Genomic DNA, 19,974 nt, shown 5'->3' with positions numbered 1-19,974 from the left:
TTGGAAAAATTACGCGGCGCGAGAGACGGCGTCAGACGGACACAAATGGAAGATACGATATTGTCCGCGGATTGAACGAATGACACTATGACAGCTTCAAGCCAGTTCGATCCCGAGCTATCGCGGGCGCTCTCCTTTGTTTTCCCGTAGCTTTTTCTCCTCGCGCTTTTTCCTCGATCTCGTCACGGTTGTCCGCTGAAGACGAGAGACGGACGGACGCAAAAAAAAATCCATCGCCGCGAATGACACCGCGGACGACGCGTTACGTTACGCGAAACGAGAGATGAGAGACCGCGTATGCATGTACGCGCGCGGCGAAATAACAGATCATTAAGTACGACTCCGGCGCGCGAGTGCGTAATGGGCACTTATACGCGCAGTCGTAACCACCACCGAAACGCACGACTCCACTTTACCGCGTGTGTTTTATGCGATATTAGCTCGCGCACACGACAAAGTATAATTGCGTGTGATCAACGGGGTCGGGCGGCTAATTTGCTTATCGCAATTATCACAGCGAGGTCGAGAAAGCGCGGCTAATTAAACGTTCGCGGTGTGTGTCTTTATTTTCTTCTCTCACTCTCTCGCGGGGTACATATTAAACGCGTGAGAATTAAGTCGCCAATTTTTAAGGTTCAAAAGGTTATGAATATAGCACGTATTTCCCCCTGCATGCGATATGCATTTCTGTTATTTTACTTTAAATGAATTTACATTTGTATCTGTATCGCATTATATGTTGCAATATTATTACCGGCACGTAATTAGAGTAATTTAATTTTCATCTTGATAAAGTCGCTCGACTGTAGTCCGGCGGTAGAACGAAAGCCGGCGAAGTGGTTGGAACTCGGGTGAAACAAATAACACCGGAATCGCCGCCGCATGGAGTGAAAGCACGCCTGCTCCGAAAGAACGCGAAAGAATCGCGCGTACGTGCCAAATTTGGCACGCATTAATTATCCATCACGCGAAACCATTCATTCGCAAATCACTCAAGCGTCGCTCGAGCGATCCCCGTCCGCTGATTTCTATTATTTGCAACGCGGAAGTTTCGCGCGCGAAAAATTCCTGCTCGCGCGACGTACGTTATATGTACACACGCGGATACATCACGCCGAGCCTCTTCGTGATGAGCCTCCTGCACGGCGTCCGGAGTTTGTGTGTATATACACGGGAGGAAACGGAGGCTCCGTCGGACGGCGCTATTATGCGGCGCAGTCCTCCGAGGAACAACCGGCGGAAACAGCGTGCCGAACCACGGCCGTCCGTAAAGAGGCCAGGCCTCATGAAAAAGAGTCGTTAACTCGAGTAAAGGCCACGACGAAAAAATCGTGCCACTTCTTCAGTCCGCGGCGTGTCGCGATGCGGCGCGATCGGACCGCAACTAGACCGGATAAAAAAAACCTGGCCTGGCCGCGAATCGCACACCTTCGTGAACACAAAAACGAGCTTTAAAATTGTTTACTTAGGAACGAATCGACCCCCCCCTCCCCCCGGGCGGGGGCTTTCGAAGCGGAACGACTGCGCCTCTTGCATTATCGATGTGCATCGCGCGCAGACAATACGAAGTCTAAAATTGATGCAGAAGACGTTCTTTATAGAACGCTTTTTTTAATATCTTTTTAGACACTTCCGCGAGAACTGTCTGAAAGATGACTGAAAGAGATCTTATGCGTCGCTTTTTAGACTTTGTGTTGTCTGGATATTGTCAGATTTGGGGCGTCACCGGAGGTATAGCTGAGACAATCGGGAGAGACTCTCGCGTCCCATCCAACGTTTCGCGATAATTGTGCGAATGCAGTTGGGGACAAACGGAGTGTACGAATTGCGAAACGGACGAAATCCGCGGGATGGGAAGGGCTGAAATAACGGCGACCGGTTTCCGAGGCGGCCCGCGGGGCCCCGGCGAAGCACCTTCGGGTTCAGCTCACGAGCTGAAATGGAAAGCGAATTTTAAAAGCGCCCGGCAATCGCGTTATTACTATCGCCTTTCCCTTCTATCGCCTCGGGTAAGCGAGATATAAATCGCCTGTACGTGCGCGATATACCCGCCGGTACACCGGCGGCGGCACGTAATTAAGCCTGTATTTTCGATGCACACAACGAGCGGAGCCGTGCCTCCTGCAACCTGCGCGCATATCTTCCACGAAAGTTAGATCGACGATCTAAATTGTCCGCGCAATGACGCGCTTCGAGTTTTGTAACATACTTATCGGTAGCATTGGCTTATTATATAATAATCGAGCAAGTAGCAAGACGTGGTATTTTGTAAGCCAAGTAAATTAATGTTGCTTCAGCTGTTAATTTTTTATCTCTGCCCTTATATATACCGTAAAACCGTTCGATTAACTATGGGTATGGGTATTTTTCTTCTCTATACAATACGTCACGGGGTCGAATTCTGCTTCATTTCAGGAGGAGTACGTTTCCGAGAATATCAGATGGACGCCGATAGATTATTTCAATAACGCCATCGTGGTGGAGCTTCTCGAGGGCAAGAGGCCACCTGGCCTCTTCTTGGTTCTCGACGACGTGTGCGCGACGCTGCACGGCGGAAGCACCGGTGCCGACGTCGACTTGAAGAAGGTACCCGAAGCGTATTTGTACACGGAAAAAATTGCTATGGATGTTACAACAATATTTTTTATGTTTGCAAAAGAAATGTATGTGAATTTAAATTATATTGATATTATATTGATATCTATATACGGTTCGCGCAAACGTTGTCCTGATGATAAGTAACATGCGATTAAAATATCTTCATACATGTGATTGTCTCAATCCGAAGCATTATTATCTCTCTAATGTGGTTTACACAAATAGTATGATTGAGAGATATATATGATATAGATGCACGTTACAACATTGAGACTGAGAGTTAATTATACAAGTCACTTCCAAAGTATTTTAGTTCCTATAGCCCTTTTGAATTGATGGGCGAAAATTATCACAATTATTATATTGTGGCAACAGTAAATTTTTTTCCGTGTAGCTTTATAAATTAATACATATATGATATATGTATAATAATAATTATATATAATTTGTAATCAATTATTTATTTCGCGCATAGAAACTGGCGGGAACGGCTAAGCAGCACGTCCATTTCCAAGACACCGGTGACGGTTTCGCAATTCTCCATTACGCCGGCGTGGTGTCCTACTCTGTCGATGGATTCTGCGATAAGAACCGGGACGTCCTCTTCTTGGACCTAATCGAGTTGATGCAGACAAGCATGAAGTAAGCGATCCCGAAGGCCGTTAGCGTTACGACTGTCGATGCTTCGAGTGACAAATTATCCCGAAAGCGAGTTTGCATGTAAAAGTTACCGCTTGACGGGGATTAATTAGCCCGCTTAGCTCATTTTCCGATCGGTTTGGAATATTTGACGGGGAACGAGCGCGAAACTAGGAAGACAGAACTGAGTAGAGTCTTGAGGTTGAATGAGAGATAAATAAATTTTACATAATAACATGAAATTTCTTATTTTTAAAATTTGCGATTGGCGGTTTTGAGGTACTTTAACATATAATTGCATTAGTCGTTTACGTTTTTCTATAATCCAAACACCAAACAAATGCGGAATAGCATTTTAGCGGTAATATCTGCATTTAGCTGTCTTGTCCAGCTTATGTAAATAATTTCTCGATGATTTATCACATAATCATCACGTAATTCTAATCAATTACGCGAGATTATTTACGTAAGACCCGCATAAATTTTCACGAAAGTCACGTACAAAACGGTAACCAGAAGTTACAGATTCTCTACATATTTAATTGAATTAGTAACGTAATAAACTTAAATTTTACCTTTTTTCATCGAAGTGTCGCTTATGCCTTTCTACAAAAGTAGTAGAAAAATATTTTCCGCGGTTGAAAATGTTTTTTTTTTCAATGTTAATAGCATTGTTAAAACAATTAGAGTTGAAAAGGTAAAACAAAAGAGAATTATCTTACAGTCTCTTGGTGCGTGAGCTTTATCCGCCAGAAAATGCCGCCGGCAAGACGAAGACTCTTAAGTCTAGGCCGACCACCGCGGGCAGTAAAATCAGAAATCAAGCCAGTCGCTTGGTCAGTCAGCTGATGAAATGCACGCCGCATTACATCCGGTGCATCAAGCCGAATGAAACGAAGAAGCCGCGCGATTGGGATCATCTGAGAGTCAAGCATCAGGTACTGTAATTTGTCTACGTACCGTACGCATTTATCTATGTGCCATATAGAAATGCAAAAACGTCAAACATCGTACTTTATGCCTCTACTAAAGTCAATACATGGATAACGTGTATTTGGCCAAAGCCTCAGGCTTACACACGTAAAATTTGAAAAAAAAAAGAGGAAACAAAGACACTTTATATGTATACATTCTGGATTATCTCAGCCTTAGCTCGACAATGTGTCATTCCGGCGAAGTATGTCAGACTTATACGTCCAGAGCAATTATACATGACGCTCCTTTCCTTCCTTCTTCGGATAACACTGAAATTCGCTTTGTTCGAGAAAGTCAATACGACATAGTTTCCGTTTTAGCTCGCGCCCGAATAATAATTAATTTAATATGCAGAATTCACGAGTGTTCTTTTTAAAGAATCCAATAAAATTGGACAAGAAGAAACCTATAAAATTCTAAAAATTATATCTGTTTTTGGTTCGTAAATATCAGATTTGTTATCTCTTTTTACTCTGTATAGCATATAATTTAAAAGTTATTTTAAGTAATGTTTATCTTTGTTAACCATATTTAATCAAAATTGATATAATTCGCGGCATTGCTGCAATAGTGTCATATCTCGAAAAATGACAATTTTGAGTTATTCATTGAAAAAGATGGATTTTGGCGTGTACTGTTATCTGGTCATGAATAAAATTGTCAATTTTCGAGATATGACACTATTGCAGCAATGCCGCGATATATTATCGTACAATGTTTTCAGTTTATGTACGATTTATTATGTAATATTTTAGAGATTTTGTGTCTTTTATATCTAAATAATTTTAATTTTTCTTACAAATATAATAAAATATATAACAAATCATAATTTTCAGTTTGAATTAGATAACTCGCTATAAGTTATATAAAAAAAACATACACGTTCAAATTTGTATTTTAGTGTATTTAATGTTTAAGTGAGATATACTATTAAAAAACGATAGAAATAGATAACTTCTCTATAGTAGCTCATATGTGAGTCCGATAGAAACGATAACTTTACTATAAAATTAGATAAAATTTCAATAAAGTTTAAATCTATTTCTATCATTATCTATCGGATCTTTTAAGCAGCCGGAAACATGTCATGTCCGTCGGTCAGTTGCCGAATGAAAATCATTAATTACTCTCTCGTGAACATTTTAGTTCAAATCGCTCCGATGTTGTTCGTCGTATCTCTGAAAAATTACTTAATTAAGACACACATTCGACGCGTTTGACGTGCACGCGATATAGATTGACGAATGATAGTAATCACGCAGCTTTCCTATGAAATATTCAAGGTGGAGTATCTAGGTCTGAAGGAGAACATCAGAGTGCGGAGAGCCGGCTTCGCCTACAGGAGGCCGTTCGCCAAGTTTCTGCACAGATACGCGATTCTCACGAAAGAAACGTGGCCCCGCTGGCCCGGCGACGAGAAGCAGGGCATCGAGTGGATATTGGGGAGCATTCATATCGATCGATCGCAGTATCAGCTCGGTAGATCGAAGCTCTTTATCAAGGCGCCCGAAACCGTGAGTTCCCCTCGTCCTTGTTCATTTCAGTAATAACGCGATTAGTCAAGTCATCTGCCAGAAGGATTCATTAGACGGCATGTAAATTTAGCTCTTCATGCTGGAGGAAGCTCGCGACCGGAAATACAACATGTACGCGCGAGTCATTCAGAAAGCCTTCAAGAAGTATTTCGCACGGAAGAGGCAGATGAAGCACCAACAGGAAGCGGCTGATCTTCTCTTCAGCCATAAAGAGCGACGACGGGCGAGCATAAACAGAAACTTTGTCGGCGATTATATAGGGTTGGAGGGCAAGCCGCAGACGATGGCTCTGATCGGCAGGCGGGAGAAAGTTTTTTTCGCCGAAGTCGTGAAAAAATACGACAGAAGATTCAAGGTAAAAATATATTGATTTCGACAACTTCAAATTCTTTAATTTGTGCTCTGCAAGAATTATTTTATTGTAATTTTAAGGAAATCTATTTGAAAACACACATCATTTTTTTTCTTCTTAACTTCTTAACAATTTTAACTTTCTGAACTAATTAAGATTTAAGATTAACTTAAGATTTAAGCGACTTGTGCACGACAAGTGATTTATGTAACAGATGTGCAGAAGGGATCTCATCCTCACGGGGAAATGCATCTATTTGATTGGTCGAGAGCAGATAAAGAAAGGTGCCGAAAAGGGCAACTCTATCGAAGTTATTAAAAGGAGAATTCCGTTTAATCAGATCAGCTACGTATCGTTAAGCAAGTTACAAGTAATTATTATTTTATGATTCTTTATGCTGGCGGTATTCTACTAATTAGAGACATTTCGATAATATTTCCCGTTTTTCAGGACAATTTCATAGCAATTCACGTGAGGGAGGACTACGCCAGCTTGCTAGAATCAGTATTCAAAACGGAGTTTCTAGCCAGCCTCTGCAGGAGGTATCTGGAAGATCTCGGTCATTGTTTAAACGTCAGATTTGGCAACGAGTACGGCTATTCTTTTTTTCTTTACATTTTCCACACATCATTAGCGCAGCGTAATACATCGTGGGCTTGAGAATGAAAACTGTTTCCTTTCAGATTAGAGTTTAAAGTGAAGAAGGAAGGCTGGGGCGGCGGTGGGACGAGGACCGTGAAGTTCATGCAAACGGATTACGGCGATAAAGAGATTTTAAAAGCGTCCGGCAAAATTCTCACTGTCAACATCGGTCCAGGTTTACCGAGCACAGCGAGTAAGTTCCAGTTTCCTGATTGGAACCTCGACCGATGATAATTCTCGATATTCAATCTTACACGCGCAAACTGTCAGGATATTTAATATCTGAGTAAATGTAACGAAAAAATACATAAATCTGTATCTTTCTGTGTCAGAACCCAAGATGAACCGATCGGCGACATCGTTCGTTCGTTCGCGCAGCTTCTCGATCCAGAGGCCGATTCGTCCGGCGGCACCGCCGATGTGCGATCTAGCTCCGATCATCGCAGCCCAGAATCATAATCAGGCGATTATGACCGGGAGACCTCCTCTACGTCCGGTGGCGGCCGTAAGATCTCTGACTCCTGTATCGAACGGTAGACCGAACATTCCACCGAATCGTCCAAATCTACAACCTATACAGTTTCCAAAGGACGTGAGAAATGGGACGAACAAGCTGCGGGACAAGCAGCTCAATCCCGGTGCTGGACAGCGTAGTAAGTTTTGATCAATTTAATTTGAAGAATTACTAAAGAAATAAACAAAACACGGAAGTATTAACTTGCAAGGAAAGTCATAGTTTCAAACAAAATTTTGCTATTCGCTTTGCTTCATGAAATTAGGTGGACAGCAGCGTATTAGAAAAAGTATAAATCACAAAAAAAATTCACCCCTTTTCCTATTTCTAATTCGCGCGCGTTTATTGGCAATATTTTATTATAACGTATAATATTATATAAATTAGTATTTTTGTAAAAATTTGCTTAAATATCTCTTTGTTTTTAACAATTCAGAGCCGATCAAAGGTATACTCAAATTTCCTCCACCACCCACGGAGCCACCACCACCGAACGAGCCCACGGGATTCATACCATCTCCTGTTAGCGATGAACAGGTTTCTGATGATAAGGTTTCTGATGATCATCTCAATAAAGGAATGCAAACGACCCAGGAATGGAATATGATGCAAATCAACAACACGTTTGAAAAGAGCAACGAAGATAGCGCCGCGTATGCGGTGGCTAACAAAAGGGTGCCTCCCCAGAAACCGGCGCCTCCGATTTTACCAAAAGTTAAAGCCTTATACGACTATGAGCCGCAGGATCTGGACGAGCTAGGGCTCAAGGAAGGCGACATCCTAGAAGTACTCAGAGAACGTGAGTTGTCACAATGCGATCTTGTTTTCATAATGAATAACAACAAATGTTCAGCATACATAAAAAGATACAAAATAGAAATTGTGAAACTGATTAATCAGAAAAAATTTTTTGTATTAGTCCTTCAATTTACATGTTAAAAAAATCATAATCTGAAAAAATATTTTTTTTTTCAGATGAGGGTGGTTGGTGGCACGGAAGATTGAAAGGGAAGACCGGTCTGTTCCCTTCCAACTATGTAGAAAAAATATGAATTCCGTAATCAATAGCCAACGAAAAAAATATTACTATTAATTACACGAAACCGAAACGTAAATTTTAATAAGTACAATTGTACCTGTTATTCGCAATTTTTGTGCTCCATAACATACTTATTGTTACGCGTTTTTAATTAAATATTAACAGGAAGAGTCTATTAATACCAAAGCCAACGAGAAGTCAAAGGATTTATCATTGAAAGAAAACGCGATAATTTTGTAAAGATGGTTCGGTTCGTCATTTAACAAAGACGATGGAAAAATCAAATAATGATGGTTATGGAATGATAGTATAATATTATCGTTCGAACCTATATTTTTGTCTAAACGTCCAAAGAAATGTTTCTCGTCGCATTATTCGATGATTAGTTTGGTAAACTTTGTCCGATGAAATATCTCCGTTATGAGATTTAAGGAGCAATATATCTGTACAAGATATGTCGCTTTTACTGTTAACTAGTGTACGATAGACAAGTAATCTGTTTAACTTTTCGTAATGTACAGCGCGATCGATATATTTATATATAGTCAACACATTGTCACGGTTACCATTGCGGAGGTGACGAGCAGTCATTAAAATTGCATAAGCGAGTAACATGATGTATATAGCGTCACTGCCATCACAAGTACATGCTAATAAAATTCTATCATCTCTCAATGCATTTTGTTTCGTCCTTCTAACTTTTAGCTGTTTCTCGTGTCTTTTTATCTAATACGCTTCATCTTCGGTATTTTATTTATGCAAGATGTCAAATGATAGAAAGTCGATTTTTTATTCCAGAATTAGTTCCACTTATATGCAGATAATATGAATTTTATTAATATAATTGAATAAAATGGCACTCTTAGTATCATCAACATCGTATTTATTGTTTCCTTCCGCAGTGCTTTATAAGTCTTCCCATATTAATGGCGAATATTGCGTGATACGTTTTTTTTTTCCCCCTTTGTTCGCTCGGCACTCTCACATACATTACGATTAACATCGGCAAAGGAAAATAGAGCAGCACATCTCCACAAGACACTACAGCATTGGCAAGAACGATTATCTTTACAATAATTATCTTTCATATAGTAGTACAGAGTAAAATAAATTAAAAGTTAATTCGGTGTGCTACGGTTTTTTTTATAAACATACAAGTATTCATATAGGCACTAGAATAATAAATTATTGCTAAATTATTTGTCGTTTAATCGATAGCCCCTAGTCGCGTTTTACCTCCTAGACCGCGAGAAAAATTCAAACCACTGTGATGGAGCCAGTATAATATACATACATACATATATATATATATACACACACATATATATATATATATATATATATATATAGATTTATAATTGCCTATTTAGATTTTAGAATGCATTGAACTCCACAATGAGATCGTGTAATGAGCGATTCGGTCTAACAGAGCAGAGATCACACTTTGCAACTTAGAATTATCTGTCTCGTTTCTCAATATTCCAATCGTATATATTTCAAGAATCATTTCTCCTCTTTTTGCTAAGGACTTCAGCAATATTCTATGACTCTAGCTTAACGGATTTCTTGCGAGAACTTAAAATAATAAAAAAAAAATACGAGGAGCGAAGTTACAAGTGAAAATATAAAATCGTTTAAGGTGCTATGATACTCGATTTAATTATAGGTATATATATATATATATATATATATATATATATATATATATATATTACGATGTCGAGAGGAGACAATTCTCCAATGTTCTTATAAGCTTTAATTGCGTATACTCTAAATACGTTCCGATAATTATATAATGCTTCCGGGAGGGCGGTTTTATATGGTCTACTTGGAACATATATACATATATATATATATATATATATATATATATATATATATATATATATTTGCATTGTCGTACTGTCCTCAATTATATCGACGTCCCGATGTTTCAAGCTTTCGTACAAAGTTCTTCGATGCATACATTGTAATACAGCAACAATATAATTATGAATAGTTTGTATTATATATTAACGCAAAATTTACAATTTATTTAAATAAAGATTATTCAACAGAGAGACAACATATTTTCAACTTTCGAAGATCACGCTACATCGAATTGTAGGTAATAATGGCGTCGAAACACATTCATAACTTCTAATCCTTTGCTCGGTGAAAAATTTGGATAACATTCACTATGTGATTGTCAAGCGTAACACACATAAAAAACAACTAACCTCTATACGCTCTGCTTTTAACTCTTTATTTCATGAATTCCATTAGAAAATTATAAATTTTCCAAATCTTTTACTATAACTACGGATGTTCAATAAAGCAAATCGATATTTTTAATTAAAATTGGAGTATTCTTTCAGTATCTAAATATTAAATTTGTGATTTCATAATAAAATCACACAATGAAACAAAGAGTTAAAAAATAATTTTATCTTGCGTTACGGGAAATAGATGTACATACATCTGTATCCCACAACACATATTGCTTTCAGCAGGTAAACCCTGCTCTGTATCCTATTTTTCATTTTACGGAGCACACTTGTACTAAAAAATGTACTTTTTGTCATTCACAATATTTGTCAACAATTTCGCATGTGTAGCAGTTATAAAAGGATGATAATTATTTATATTCAGCCAGTTTCGGAAAACGTTCCAAACGGAACAACGAACGTAATGAACATTCGTATGTTAATTTCTTGCCGCCGAGATCCGTTAAGCCGAAAAATTGAGCGGATTTGTTTTCTTTCTTTGCACATGCTGTTAGCCAAAACACTTAAATATAACGCACCAGTTGGTTATAGAAAGTTATAGAAAGTCAACATAATATTCTTATTACACGCAGAATATTACCACATATAAGAATTAGTCTTAGTAAAAATTAATCTTACTATACGGTTTCCTCTTAAAATCGCCGTATACCGTCAATAAGATTATCGAATTTGTTTTTAATGCATTGCCCTGCATTTAATACAAACCCGTCAGTAGGATGTAAAAGGTATATCAATTCGTTCGTATGGCACAAATAGGAGTACATGCGAATGCTCGATGGGAACGACGGTTGCGAAACACGAAAAACTATATATATACGCCGACGTGATCTCACTTTCCGCAACAGTTCCACTATCAATTTTCCGTAAATCGATTTCGATCGATCTTGTCGCGAGATATATTCGCTAAATTGCTCTCCATCTCTCGCGTGTTCTTGCGTAACAACTCGCTTTTTAACTTTCTTTGGCTTTCCGATATTAAATCTCTTAACAATTAAATCGCGAAATAATAATGTTTCACATAAACGAAATGTCTAGAGTTCACTTGCAAGAAAGAACCGCATTCAGTTTATACTCTCTTGAACCACCCGCTATTTTATATATAAAACAAACTTTTTAAATATACAGTTAGATCTAAATTAGCTTCGTAATTAGATCTTGAATCTCGTTAAAACATATTCTTATCACTAACTCGCATTCTTTCCGAGCTCCTTTGCATTTGCGTTCGCTCTTATTTCGCTAATCGCCGAATATTTTATTCGAGAAAGAAGAAAAACTCGTATCCCCTTTCGTCTACTCACTGATTCGTAAACTGCTTTGCACGATTCCTCACTCCGTAGCACATTTCATATATTTGCACGCAGTCCTACTAACGCGCGACATTTCACTTGAAGCATAAAATGCTTATATTATATAATCAATTGTGCTCGATACAAAAAAAAATCATTTAATCAATTTATGATAATTCGACATTATTTTCTGACTTTAATTCCATTTTTCTTTCGTCGCGAATTATTGATCGATGACCTTATATTAAAAACAAAGAGAATGGAGAAATTTCTTTGTCTATCCTTATGATGAATTAATCTACAATGCATAATAAAAAATGAGCCTCTAAAAATAACCTGTTTGTAAACCATGAAAATTCACACTTAACTCTTCGATCTCTAATTTTGTTGACTTTTTGGCAACTCCACAGCAACATGGGTCATGCCTGCAAATGGAAAAAGCTTTATATATATATATATTAATTTTTATAAAAGAAATTTTGGGAAATAGGAGACTCAATAGTTAAGTTAAATAAAAAAGCTCAATATAAAAATTGTCGAGTAAAAATTAATTTACTTTAATCAGACAGTTATTCAACAAGAAAAATTTGAAAAATTTAATTTAAATAAATTTTTAATTTAAAATTTATTTATAACAGCCAAATTACTACAAGAATTATTTAAATAATTTTAGGTAAATAATAAATTTAATTGTATTTGTTATCCATTTCTCTCATTTTTTTAGAACATATTATATAATGTACGCAATTTACCTTTACAATAATGTTGAAAAAACGCAGTAAATTAACTCCTCATTGCACAACGCAATTTTTGTTTCGTTGAGCTAGTCCAGCGCGAGATAAGTCACGCTCTATCTCGTCGTCATCCTCAATACTAGAAATTATTCCAAATAAAGCAAAACTTAGTGACTTTAGATAAATAACAGCGTAACGTATCTATTTATTATACACTCACGCTCTTTCTTGTGTGTCGAGATGATGCACCAATTCATCCCTTTTGTTCACAATGGATACTAACTCCTCCAACAATAAATTTTCACGCATTTTTTGCTCGGGCGTCTTTTGCCAATCTTCCACCGCGAGGATGCTTCTTAATTCGTGGTTCAAGAGCTCGAATCTTCGCTCTAAATCGTCTTCTTTCTCCCTAAAGATAAAAGGTTCATTTTATTGAATTAAGATTACTGTGACGTCATTCTATTCAATTTTTATTAATCAAAGTTGAAAAAAAAACACGAAAAATTAATATGTTTGAACGAATGAATCGCTTACAGTATGTTTAGTTGCATCTGTCTTCTTAAGAGCGCATTTTTTTTGTTGACAAGAGTGAACCACAGAGACATCAGTCTTTCCGTTTCATCTTCGTTATCGCTCTCCATGGCTGCTCTCAATTGCTTCTCAAGCTTGCCAGCTTGTATGTCAATCTGATTCTGCTCTCTTTCAAGTGCTTCGAGCTCGTTTTGAATATATGACGTCATGTCCTTGCCCAACTGAAATTGAATTATAATTAAGGATAAATTGTCATTAAAGCTAGACAAGCTTTGCTTATTTAAGCAACTCAATATATGCAAATTGTTTCTAGTATTGTACGTCGCGTCACAACTTTTCTAATTACACCGGAGAGTTAAATTAATAATTCAAATTAACGTACCCCGCGAAGTGTGTACGGAGTTCTGTCGGGGCTTCCTTTATCGGGTGAGATTCTTTCGATGATTTTGGAGAAGGAATACAAAGGCGAGCCAGTTTTCTTTTCTCCGTCTATCACACTCGAGCTCCCCAATATATTTCCATTGTACTCGGACTAAAAAATTACAATTTATCATTTTGCTATAAAATTGTGCGAAAAAAGAAAGTAGACGGTATCGCGCATTTGCAGTACCTTTATGCTGATCCGATCGCCGGGTGTCGACGGCGTAATGCTGCGTCTAGGACTATTATTCTGATCGTCTATCGATCGTCTGTCGCTATTGTTATCGTCATTCAGTTGACTCGGAGTCACAGCGACGCCCATTTTCACTTCTGCAATCAATCGTCTCGCCCTTTCTCGTAACTGCTGTTGCCTCTCGTCATCATTCTGCGTCTACAAAATTATGTCACATTAACGCGAACGCTCGCAATTGTATTCCTCGATTAATTCTTCAACGCTACGAAAATAAAAATGTAGAACCTCGACGGGACTGATCGCGGCGGAAACGTATCCGGATGGCTTCGTCTGGCTCCTGGCTTGTTCTAGGAGTTGCCTCGCTCGCTCCCGCAATTCATCGTGCCGGCTAACTAACGGCTGACACAAAAAAGATAATAGAAACGATAATAGAGAAGATATTAGACGAGATCAGTGCGAGACTACTGAGCATTGATAAAATTTATTTCGAACAACTTGTGGTTTTTGTTGTGCTATTGGGACACTGATATGGTATGACATTAAAAGCGATAAAGCAAATATTGTTAATTACATGTTGTGAACGTTGTTCTCCATACGGCGGCGATGCACCTTGACATTCGGAACTACCTCGACTTCCTTTATCGTCAGAGTTTACCGAGTCCTACAAAAGACTGTCCTCAATACGTTTGCATAGCCTTCGTTGCATCACGGTACATTGTTTGCAAAGCTCCTTCGTGAATGTACGATTCAGAGAACCAAGAATATGTTTTCGCACGCGGTGAAAAAAATAAATAAACGCAGATTATTAAAGCAACAATGTAATTATGTAATTACATAAAAAACTGTCAAATTTACAAAGTGTTTTCAATTAGATATTCTCTAATTATAGTATACATATAAAAATTTTTGTGTTTCTTCTGAGAAAAACGCGGTACATTAAGAAAAAAAGTGTGAAATCCGCAAAAAAAGAAACTAAATAATGCCGATACATCACTTGACGCTCTGTTACAGAATGCGCAAGATTTTGCGAGGTTCCTATCTCTTGAAGGTAATTTTTACAGTATTTAAACTCTGAATATTTAACATCCTTATAATTTAAACAAATATATAAATATATATTAAAATTAATTACAAAAAAAAACAAAATCTGTTATGGAAATTAAATTTGCGCCATGGAATCTTTAAAGCGAAGCTCATGGGACAGCCCGTACAAATCTACAATTTCGTGCATCGCGCGAGAAACATGTTATGCTCGATTTCCTCATGCATATTTACATGCAGTTATACACCGTGTGTTATGTAGGCGCAATCCCTGCCCGCCAAGCTGCGCTTGATTTACAATCTGTCCGTCTAATAACTGGACAAACAGTGAAATAAGGGAACAGACCTTTTTATAGACAATGCATTTTTTGATAATGTAAGTTCGCCGATGAAAAGAAACAACAGAAAGGGAGAGAGATAATACAACAGTGCGCGGGTTATGGGTTGATTGTTAATGCAGAGCGTAGGTATAACAGAAGGAATGCATAAAAAGCGACAGTCTGCGCAATCTCGTATATACTGACATCACGGACCGGACTTTGCGATTTGGTAAGCGAGATCGATTGCGACCATTTGTCGTCTGTCATTATCTGTATGTTCTCCTCTTCGTCGTCGGAGCCGAACGGATCGGTTAATTGCCGGCGTGTCATAAGTATCGGACGTTGCTGCGCTTGTTGCACTCTCGGCGGAGACTTGCTCTGCGGTAAATTGGTATTTTCATTTCCTCACAAGAGAGAAAGAGAGAATTTGCGCGAGAAATTCCGCGTCGGAATATCATACAATACGCGACACACCCGTTTCTCTAGACACAATTCTCGGGAATATATAATCGCAAAAACGTCGAAAAAAATTGACCCGAGTGCTCGGCCCGCGTATCATCTTACCTTCTCTCTCGACGAGTACTTCTCCTTGGTCGGCGACAGCACCTTGCCCAGAATGCTCTTCGAGCTGGCCAGTATGATGTCCTTGACCTCCTTCACGCTGGACGGCGATTTATCCTTGTTACACTGATCGTGATCCTGATGGTCCGTGTTTAGGCTCAAGTGCAACTTGTTTTTTAACGAGTCGATGCTAATTTCGTCCTTCTTATTATCGAACGGATTCGACCTACGGGCAGTGAATTGCAATTTTCTAATCTTCCTCCTGATAAAACGTTTCTCTCGCCAGGAACGCGCCTCGGACTGGCAGTTCGGTAGATTACACAACGTTAGAATGAGAATATATTTACCGTCTGTTACTCTCCGCTTTGTTGTTCTTCTGATCCATCTGTTCCTTCTTCCGCAAGTTAATAATCTCCTGACCAAACAGTTGAACACTCACGTCCGTGTTGTTGTCCGTATTAAATCTGCCGATCATGTAAGAGGACTCGTCTGTCGTTTTACCTATTTGATGTACCTGGATTTTTTAAAACAGTAATATATTATTAGCTCACGATGCTGTAACATTGCGCAAAAAAAAAACTGCAATAATCGAATGTAAAGCTGTTACATAAATAATGTTACGTAAATAAATTTCGAAATACATACCTCCAGTTCGTGGCCGGTAAAGTGCGCTCTCAACTGATACAAATACGTCATCACAGCTAATTTATCAGGTACCGTTAATATATCCATGTCAGCTGGTTCAATAACTCTCGGTATGCCCAGAGCTTCGCCCGCGTCGAACGCCTTCTTGCAGTTGCCTTTCACATCGTGCGGCAACAGGGTATCGACGTCTCTGCAAGATTTGTTTTATTTCGGGTTATTATTTAATTTGATCGAAAAACTCGCAATCGAACTTCTGTTCTGCATTACGCCGCTATAAATACGCAAATGCGTCGACCCTTCCAGCATCAAAAATAATCGTCAAAATGTTGGCACGAGTTGTCACTCGACGCAAGACAATGACGGTTTCAAAGTGTTTATTAATGGAATACGCGAATAAAATAACCGGCACACTGCCAAGAATGTCTATTGACATTTTATCCCGGGAAAAGGTTGCGCGAAGAATGAAACACACTTTAGGAATAATTACGACATCCGATCGAGGGCCGAGTCTTATAAGAGTACTTACATCAGATCGGGTCTGAAGTGATGAATAATCGCGCAAAACGCCATTCCGTTCCTCCAGGATGTCGTCAGATTGGTGACTTTGACGCCGGGAGAGTCCTTCGTAACTTCCTTACACCATTCCAATAAATCTTGGCCGGGGGTAATCTCCTTCAGTCTTGGAACGTTCGCGTCATTCTTTTTAAGGTCCAACGGCTGCAGCGGCAATCTCAGCGTGCTATGTTCGATGTTTTTACTACAAAGTAATGTAAAATAATATAATTATTCTGTAAATTGATTTGCAAAATATGTATATAATACCGTAATTGTACGTACTCGTTTTCAACAGCAACACTGTCTTTCACGGGTGATTTTTCTTTCAAAGACTCTCCAATTCCTGTTAGACTAATGTCACGTATAAAATGCTCCCCGTCGTTTACAGGAGTTGTGTCGTCCTTTGATAAGCTTGCCACTGTTGCATACATATTATATATCCCATTAATAAATTCGAGTCGACAAGTTGTAATAAAATTAATGAAGCAACAAGCGTTCATGGATACACTTTCAATAAGAAGCAAGGATCCAACACTCACCACTTATAGGCGTACTGGGTAATTCGCTCTCGGTGAGACTGCTCGTCATCAAATCAAGTTGAGCAGAGATATCCAGAATCTCGTCCAAATTTTTTACCGACACTTCCTCAACGTCCTCAGGTATGTCCTCGTTGTCGAAATCGTCTAACGGCGCGATGTCGCTATTATTATTAACCGACATTAAACTAGCCATACTTTGCATATCCTCGTCCCTAGAAAAATAATAAATAAGTAGATAATTAGTAAATAAGTATTTATCGATAAATTCAAATAGATGGCATTTCGATAACAAATATTTTTCAGATAAATCGACAAAGTCAGCATGCTGTCTCTAGAGCGCATTATTTAATATTTATCCCATTTGAAATACATTTAGCTACACAAATGACGAATGCCTAAGCTTACGAAATTAATTAGCAGCATGTCAATGAAATTAAACTGCACAGACTTACGTCGCCTTGCCCTCTCGCAGAAACACACATGACAAAGTGCATTCGAGCGTAGCGCTAACGATCTTTTTAGAAGTTGGCTTCAAGTCTAATTTGAGTTGTTGCTGACTAGATTCTAAGGTTGCGTATTTTTTCATATTTATATTGGCGGCAGCCACGTGACGCCTTTTACCCGTCGACGACACCTGTTTAAGAATAGAACAATGTACCATTGTGCTGTGTCCTTTTTTCAAGCGCGTACCAACTCACTATACTCACATCTTCAATAACAAACGTCCAATCTTTGTCCTCTAACTCGTGCGTTCGTGGATCTTTGAACAGCGTCACGGAAACCGTGTGATTGTCAGGGACTGCCCAGCTAATGATACCTTTCAAGGGATCGCTCAAACATGGCTCCCAGTCCAAGGGTTCCGAACTAACTCTTCTGCTCCGTCTTGTCCAAACGACGCTCAATTTGTTTGGTTTCCTAGAGAATGTTAAATATAATCTTTGTATATTTTCTTAGCTAACATGATTTCTACATGATGGATTTGGTTTCCTAAAGAATATTATATTATCTTTGTATATTTTCTTAGTTAATATAATTTCTATATGATTGTATAAAGTTTTCAGCTTTATAGATTGCAATTATTTCATCTTTCCAAAATGTGTATATATATATATATATACCTATATATATATAATAATTAAAAGATACCTTCTAAATTGTGTCATAAATATAAAGACATTTTCTGAAATACAATATCCAAAAAAAAGTTTGAATGCAAAAAGCAGTAATCAGTAATTCGCTTAATTTTTTTTTTTACTTCCAAAGTATTTATTTAAAGAGAAAAAATTCTCATCATTCTCTTGCCAATCACTTCTGCTTTCAGAAGATTTATTTAAAGAGAAAAAAATTCTCATCACTTTCTTGCCAAACGCTTCTGTTTTCGGAAGCAGACGACAATATTACACACAGACTCTCGTCTCATCGAAGGAGGCATCGGCGTTAGTGGCCGTTCGAAGGACAGGAGTCTCGGGAGTCCGTGGGCGAGAGGAGACTCTCTCTCGCTTTTGGTCAGGAACGGAATCGGCGTCACTCACCACTTCGTCGTCGTCTCCAACGTGACCTCGTGGTACGAGACGGTGAACTGGAACTTGGCAGCTCGCTTGTTCACCCGCTGCAGGCGCTTCCAGACGGAGCTCATGTCTGACGCCGCTTCCTTCCGCTCGGGATCACACCGGGAGACTTGTAATTCGCGTCCGCGAACGGCGACGCGGGCTCCTCTCCTCACTGCTGCTGACGCGCGAGCGGGGCGCGCTTTGTCATTTCCGCGAGTCGCACGCGCGATCTCGGGTCGCGGACTGGACTGGGCTAAGGTCGGCCGCGGCGGCGGGAGTGCGGAAGGCGGGTAGTGCGATCGCGCGCTTCCCGGAAACCGACGACGACGTTCTCACCTCAACGACGCGCGCCCTCGGCGGGGCTACGATCATATGTTCGACGGACGGACGGACGGACGGATGGATGGACGGGACGTGACGGGGGGCCTTCCTCTCTCGGCTCACGCGCGCTGCTCAGCGCTGCTGCTGTCGACGTTCTCGTGCCCGGAACGAACGGACTGTCATCGCGTTCACGCGTGTTGGTACGCGCGCGTACGCACACACACACACACCGAGCACACGCACACACGCGTCGAGATACGCCGAGACGACTGACCTCGGCTAAGGGGTTCTCACCCGCGAGATCAAGCTCCTATAATAATCACGTCTTCTCGCGTCTCCTTTCGACGAGAAGCCAGGCGAGAGTTAACCGAGCGTCGAGTTTCTCTCTTGGAAAAGAAGAGACCGTTCTTACTTTCTTAGCGCTGTCTTCGATTCGGGACACCTAACCTCTATTCGTTCGCGTTCGTCGGTCTTGCAGGAACCCCCCGCGTGGCTTGAAAAATTCACGCGCGCTAACGACCGCGTCAAGAAACATCGCGGCGAAAGTGAGAGGTTGCAGTGATTCAAGTGAGCGCGGATGATAACGATAGAATTATTGATAAAATTACAGTAACGTCGGTATACATGCGCATACGTTTTCGCATGTATATCGCGAAAATATTTAATTTTCCCATTTTATTATAAACTTTACTATAATATATATATATATATATATAT

At 39.4% G+C, this 19,974-nt stretch overlaps 2 protein-coding genes across 6 annotated transcripts in view; one reads left to right on the top strand and one right to left on the bottom strand.

The window, feature by feature from the left end:
- Positions 1-8,969, top strand: part of LOC105462637 (unconventional myosin-Ie-like) — a 31,250-nt gene extending 22,281 nt beyond the window's left edge. The window contains exons 11-21 of the mRNA XM_011709359.1: positions 2,416-2,586; positions 3,074-3,240; positions 3,962-4,175; positions 5,496-5,726; positions 5,818-6,102; positions 6,314-6,469; positions 6,550-6,689; positions 6,783-6,934; positions 7,074-7,394; positions 7,692-8,054; positions 8,231-8,969. Of these exons, the coding sequence (XP_011707661.1) occupies positions 2,416-2,586; positions 3,074-3,240; positions 3,962-4,175; positions 5,496-5,726; positions 5,818-6,102; positions 6,314-6,469; positions 6,550-6,689; positions 6,783-6,934; positions 7,074-7,394; positions 7,692-8,054; positions 8,231-8,307 (2,277 nt within the window). The 3' untranslated portion in view covers positions 8,308-8,969. The remainder of the gene's footprint in view (positions 1-2,415; positions 2,587-3,073; positions 3,241-3,961; positions 4,176-5,495; positions 5,727-5,817; positions 6,103-6,313; positions 6,470-6,549; positions 6,690-6,782; positions 6,935-7,073; positions 7,395-7,691; positions 8,055-8,230) is intronic.
- A 1,330-nt stretch (positions 8,970-10,299) lies between these two features.
- On the bottom strand, positions 10,300-19,968 carry LOC105462635 (EH domain-binding protein 1). Of its 5 annotated transcripts, none has more exons than XM_011709352.1 (18): positions 18,919-19,968; positions 18,094-18,301; positions 17,839-18,020; positions 17,387-17,598; positions 17,130-17,265; positions 16,819-17,049; positions 16,293-16,482; positions 15,995-16,161; positions 15,651-15,873; positions 15,291-15,464; positions 14,297-14,386; positions 14,011-14,124; positions 13,723-13,923; positions 13,495-13,644; positions 13,116-13,333; positions 12,802-12,990; positions 12,600-12,720; positions 10,300-12,272 (listed from the first exon to the last, which is right to left on the bottom strand). In XM_011709352.1, the coding sequence occupies exons 1-17, from the start codon at positions 19,020-19,022 to the stop codon at positions 12,639-12,641; spliced, it is 2,871 nt and encodes a 956-aa protein (XP_011707654.1). In that variant the 5' UTR covers positions 19,023-19,968; the 3' UTR covers positions 10,300-12,272; positions 12,600-12,638. The 5 variants fall into 5 exon arrangements, with proteins under 5 accessions (XP_011707654.1, XP_011707655.1, XP_011707656.1 ...); XM_011709353.1 differs by having other exon boundaries at positions 15,300-15,464; XM_011709354.1 differs by lacking the exon at positions 14,297-14,386.
- Positions 19,969-19,974: the final 6 nt, after the last annotated feature.

Source organism: Wasmannia auropunctata, unplaced genomic scaffold (assembly GCF_000956235.1).
Source record: "Wasmannia auropunctata unplaced genomic scaffold, wasmannia.A_1.0 LD336095.1, whole genome shotgun sequence".
Lineage (NCBI taxonomy): Eukaryota > Metazoa > Arthropoda > Insecta > Hymenoptera > Formicidae > Wasmannia > Wasmannia auropunctata.
This window is presented reverse-complemented; position numbering and strand designations above follow the sequence as displayed.

Coding starts and splice junctions, on each gene's coding strand:
- LOC105462635 (XM_011709352.1), bottom strand. CDS start 19,022: ATGAGCTCCGTCTGGAAGCGCCTGCAGCGGGTGAACAAGCGAGCTGCC. Junction 17,050..17,129: donor AGTGTTGCTGTTGAAAACGA/GTACGTACAATT, acceptor ATTACTTTGTAG/TAAAAACATCGAACATAGCA. Junction 12,991..13,115: donor CAGATGCAACTAAACATACT/GTAAGCGATTCA, acceptor TTTTATCTTTAG/GGAGAAAGAAGACGATTTAG.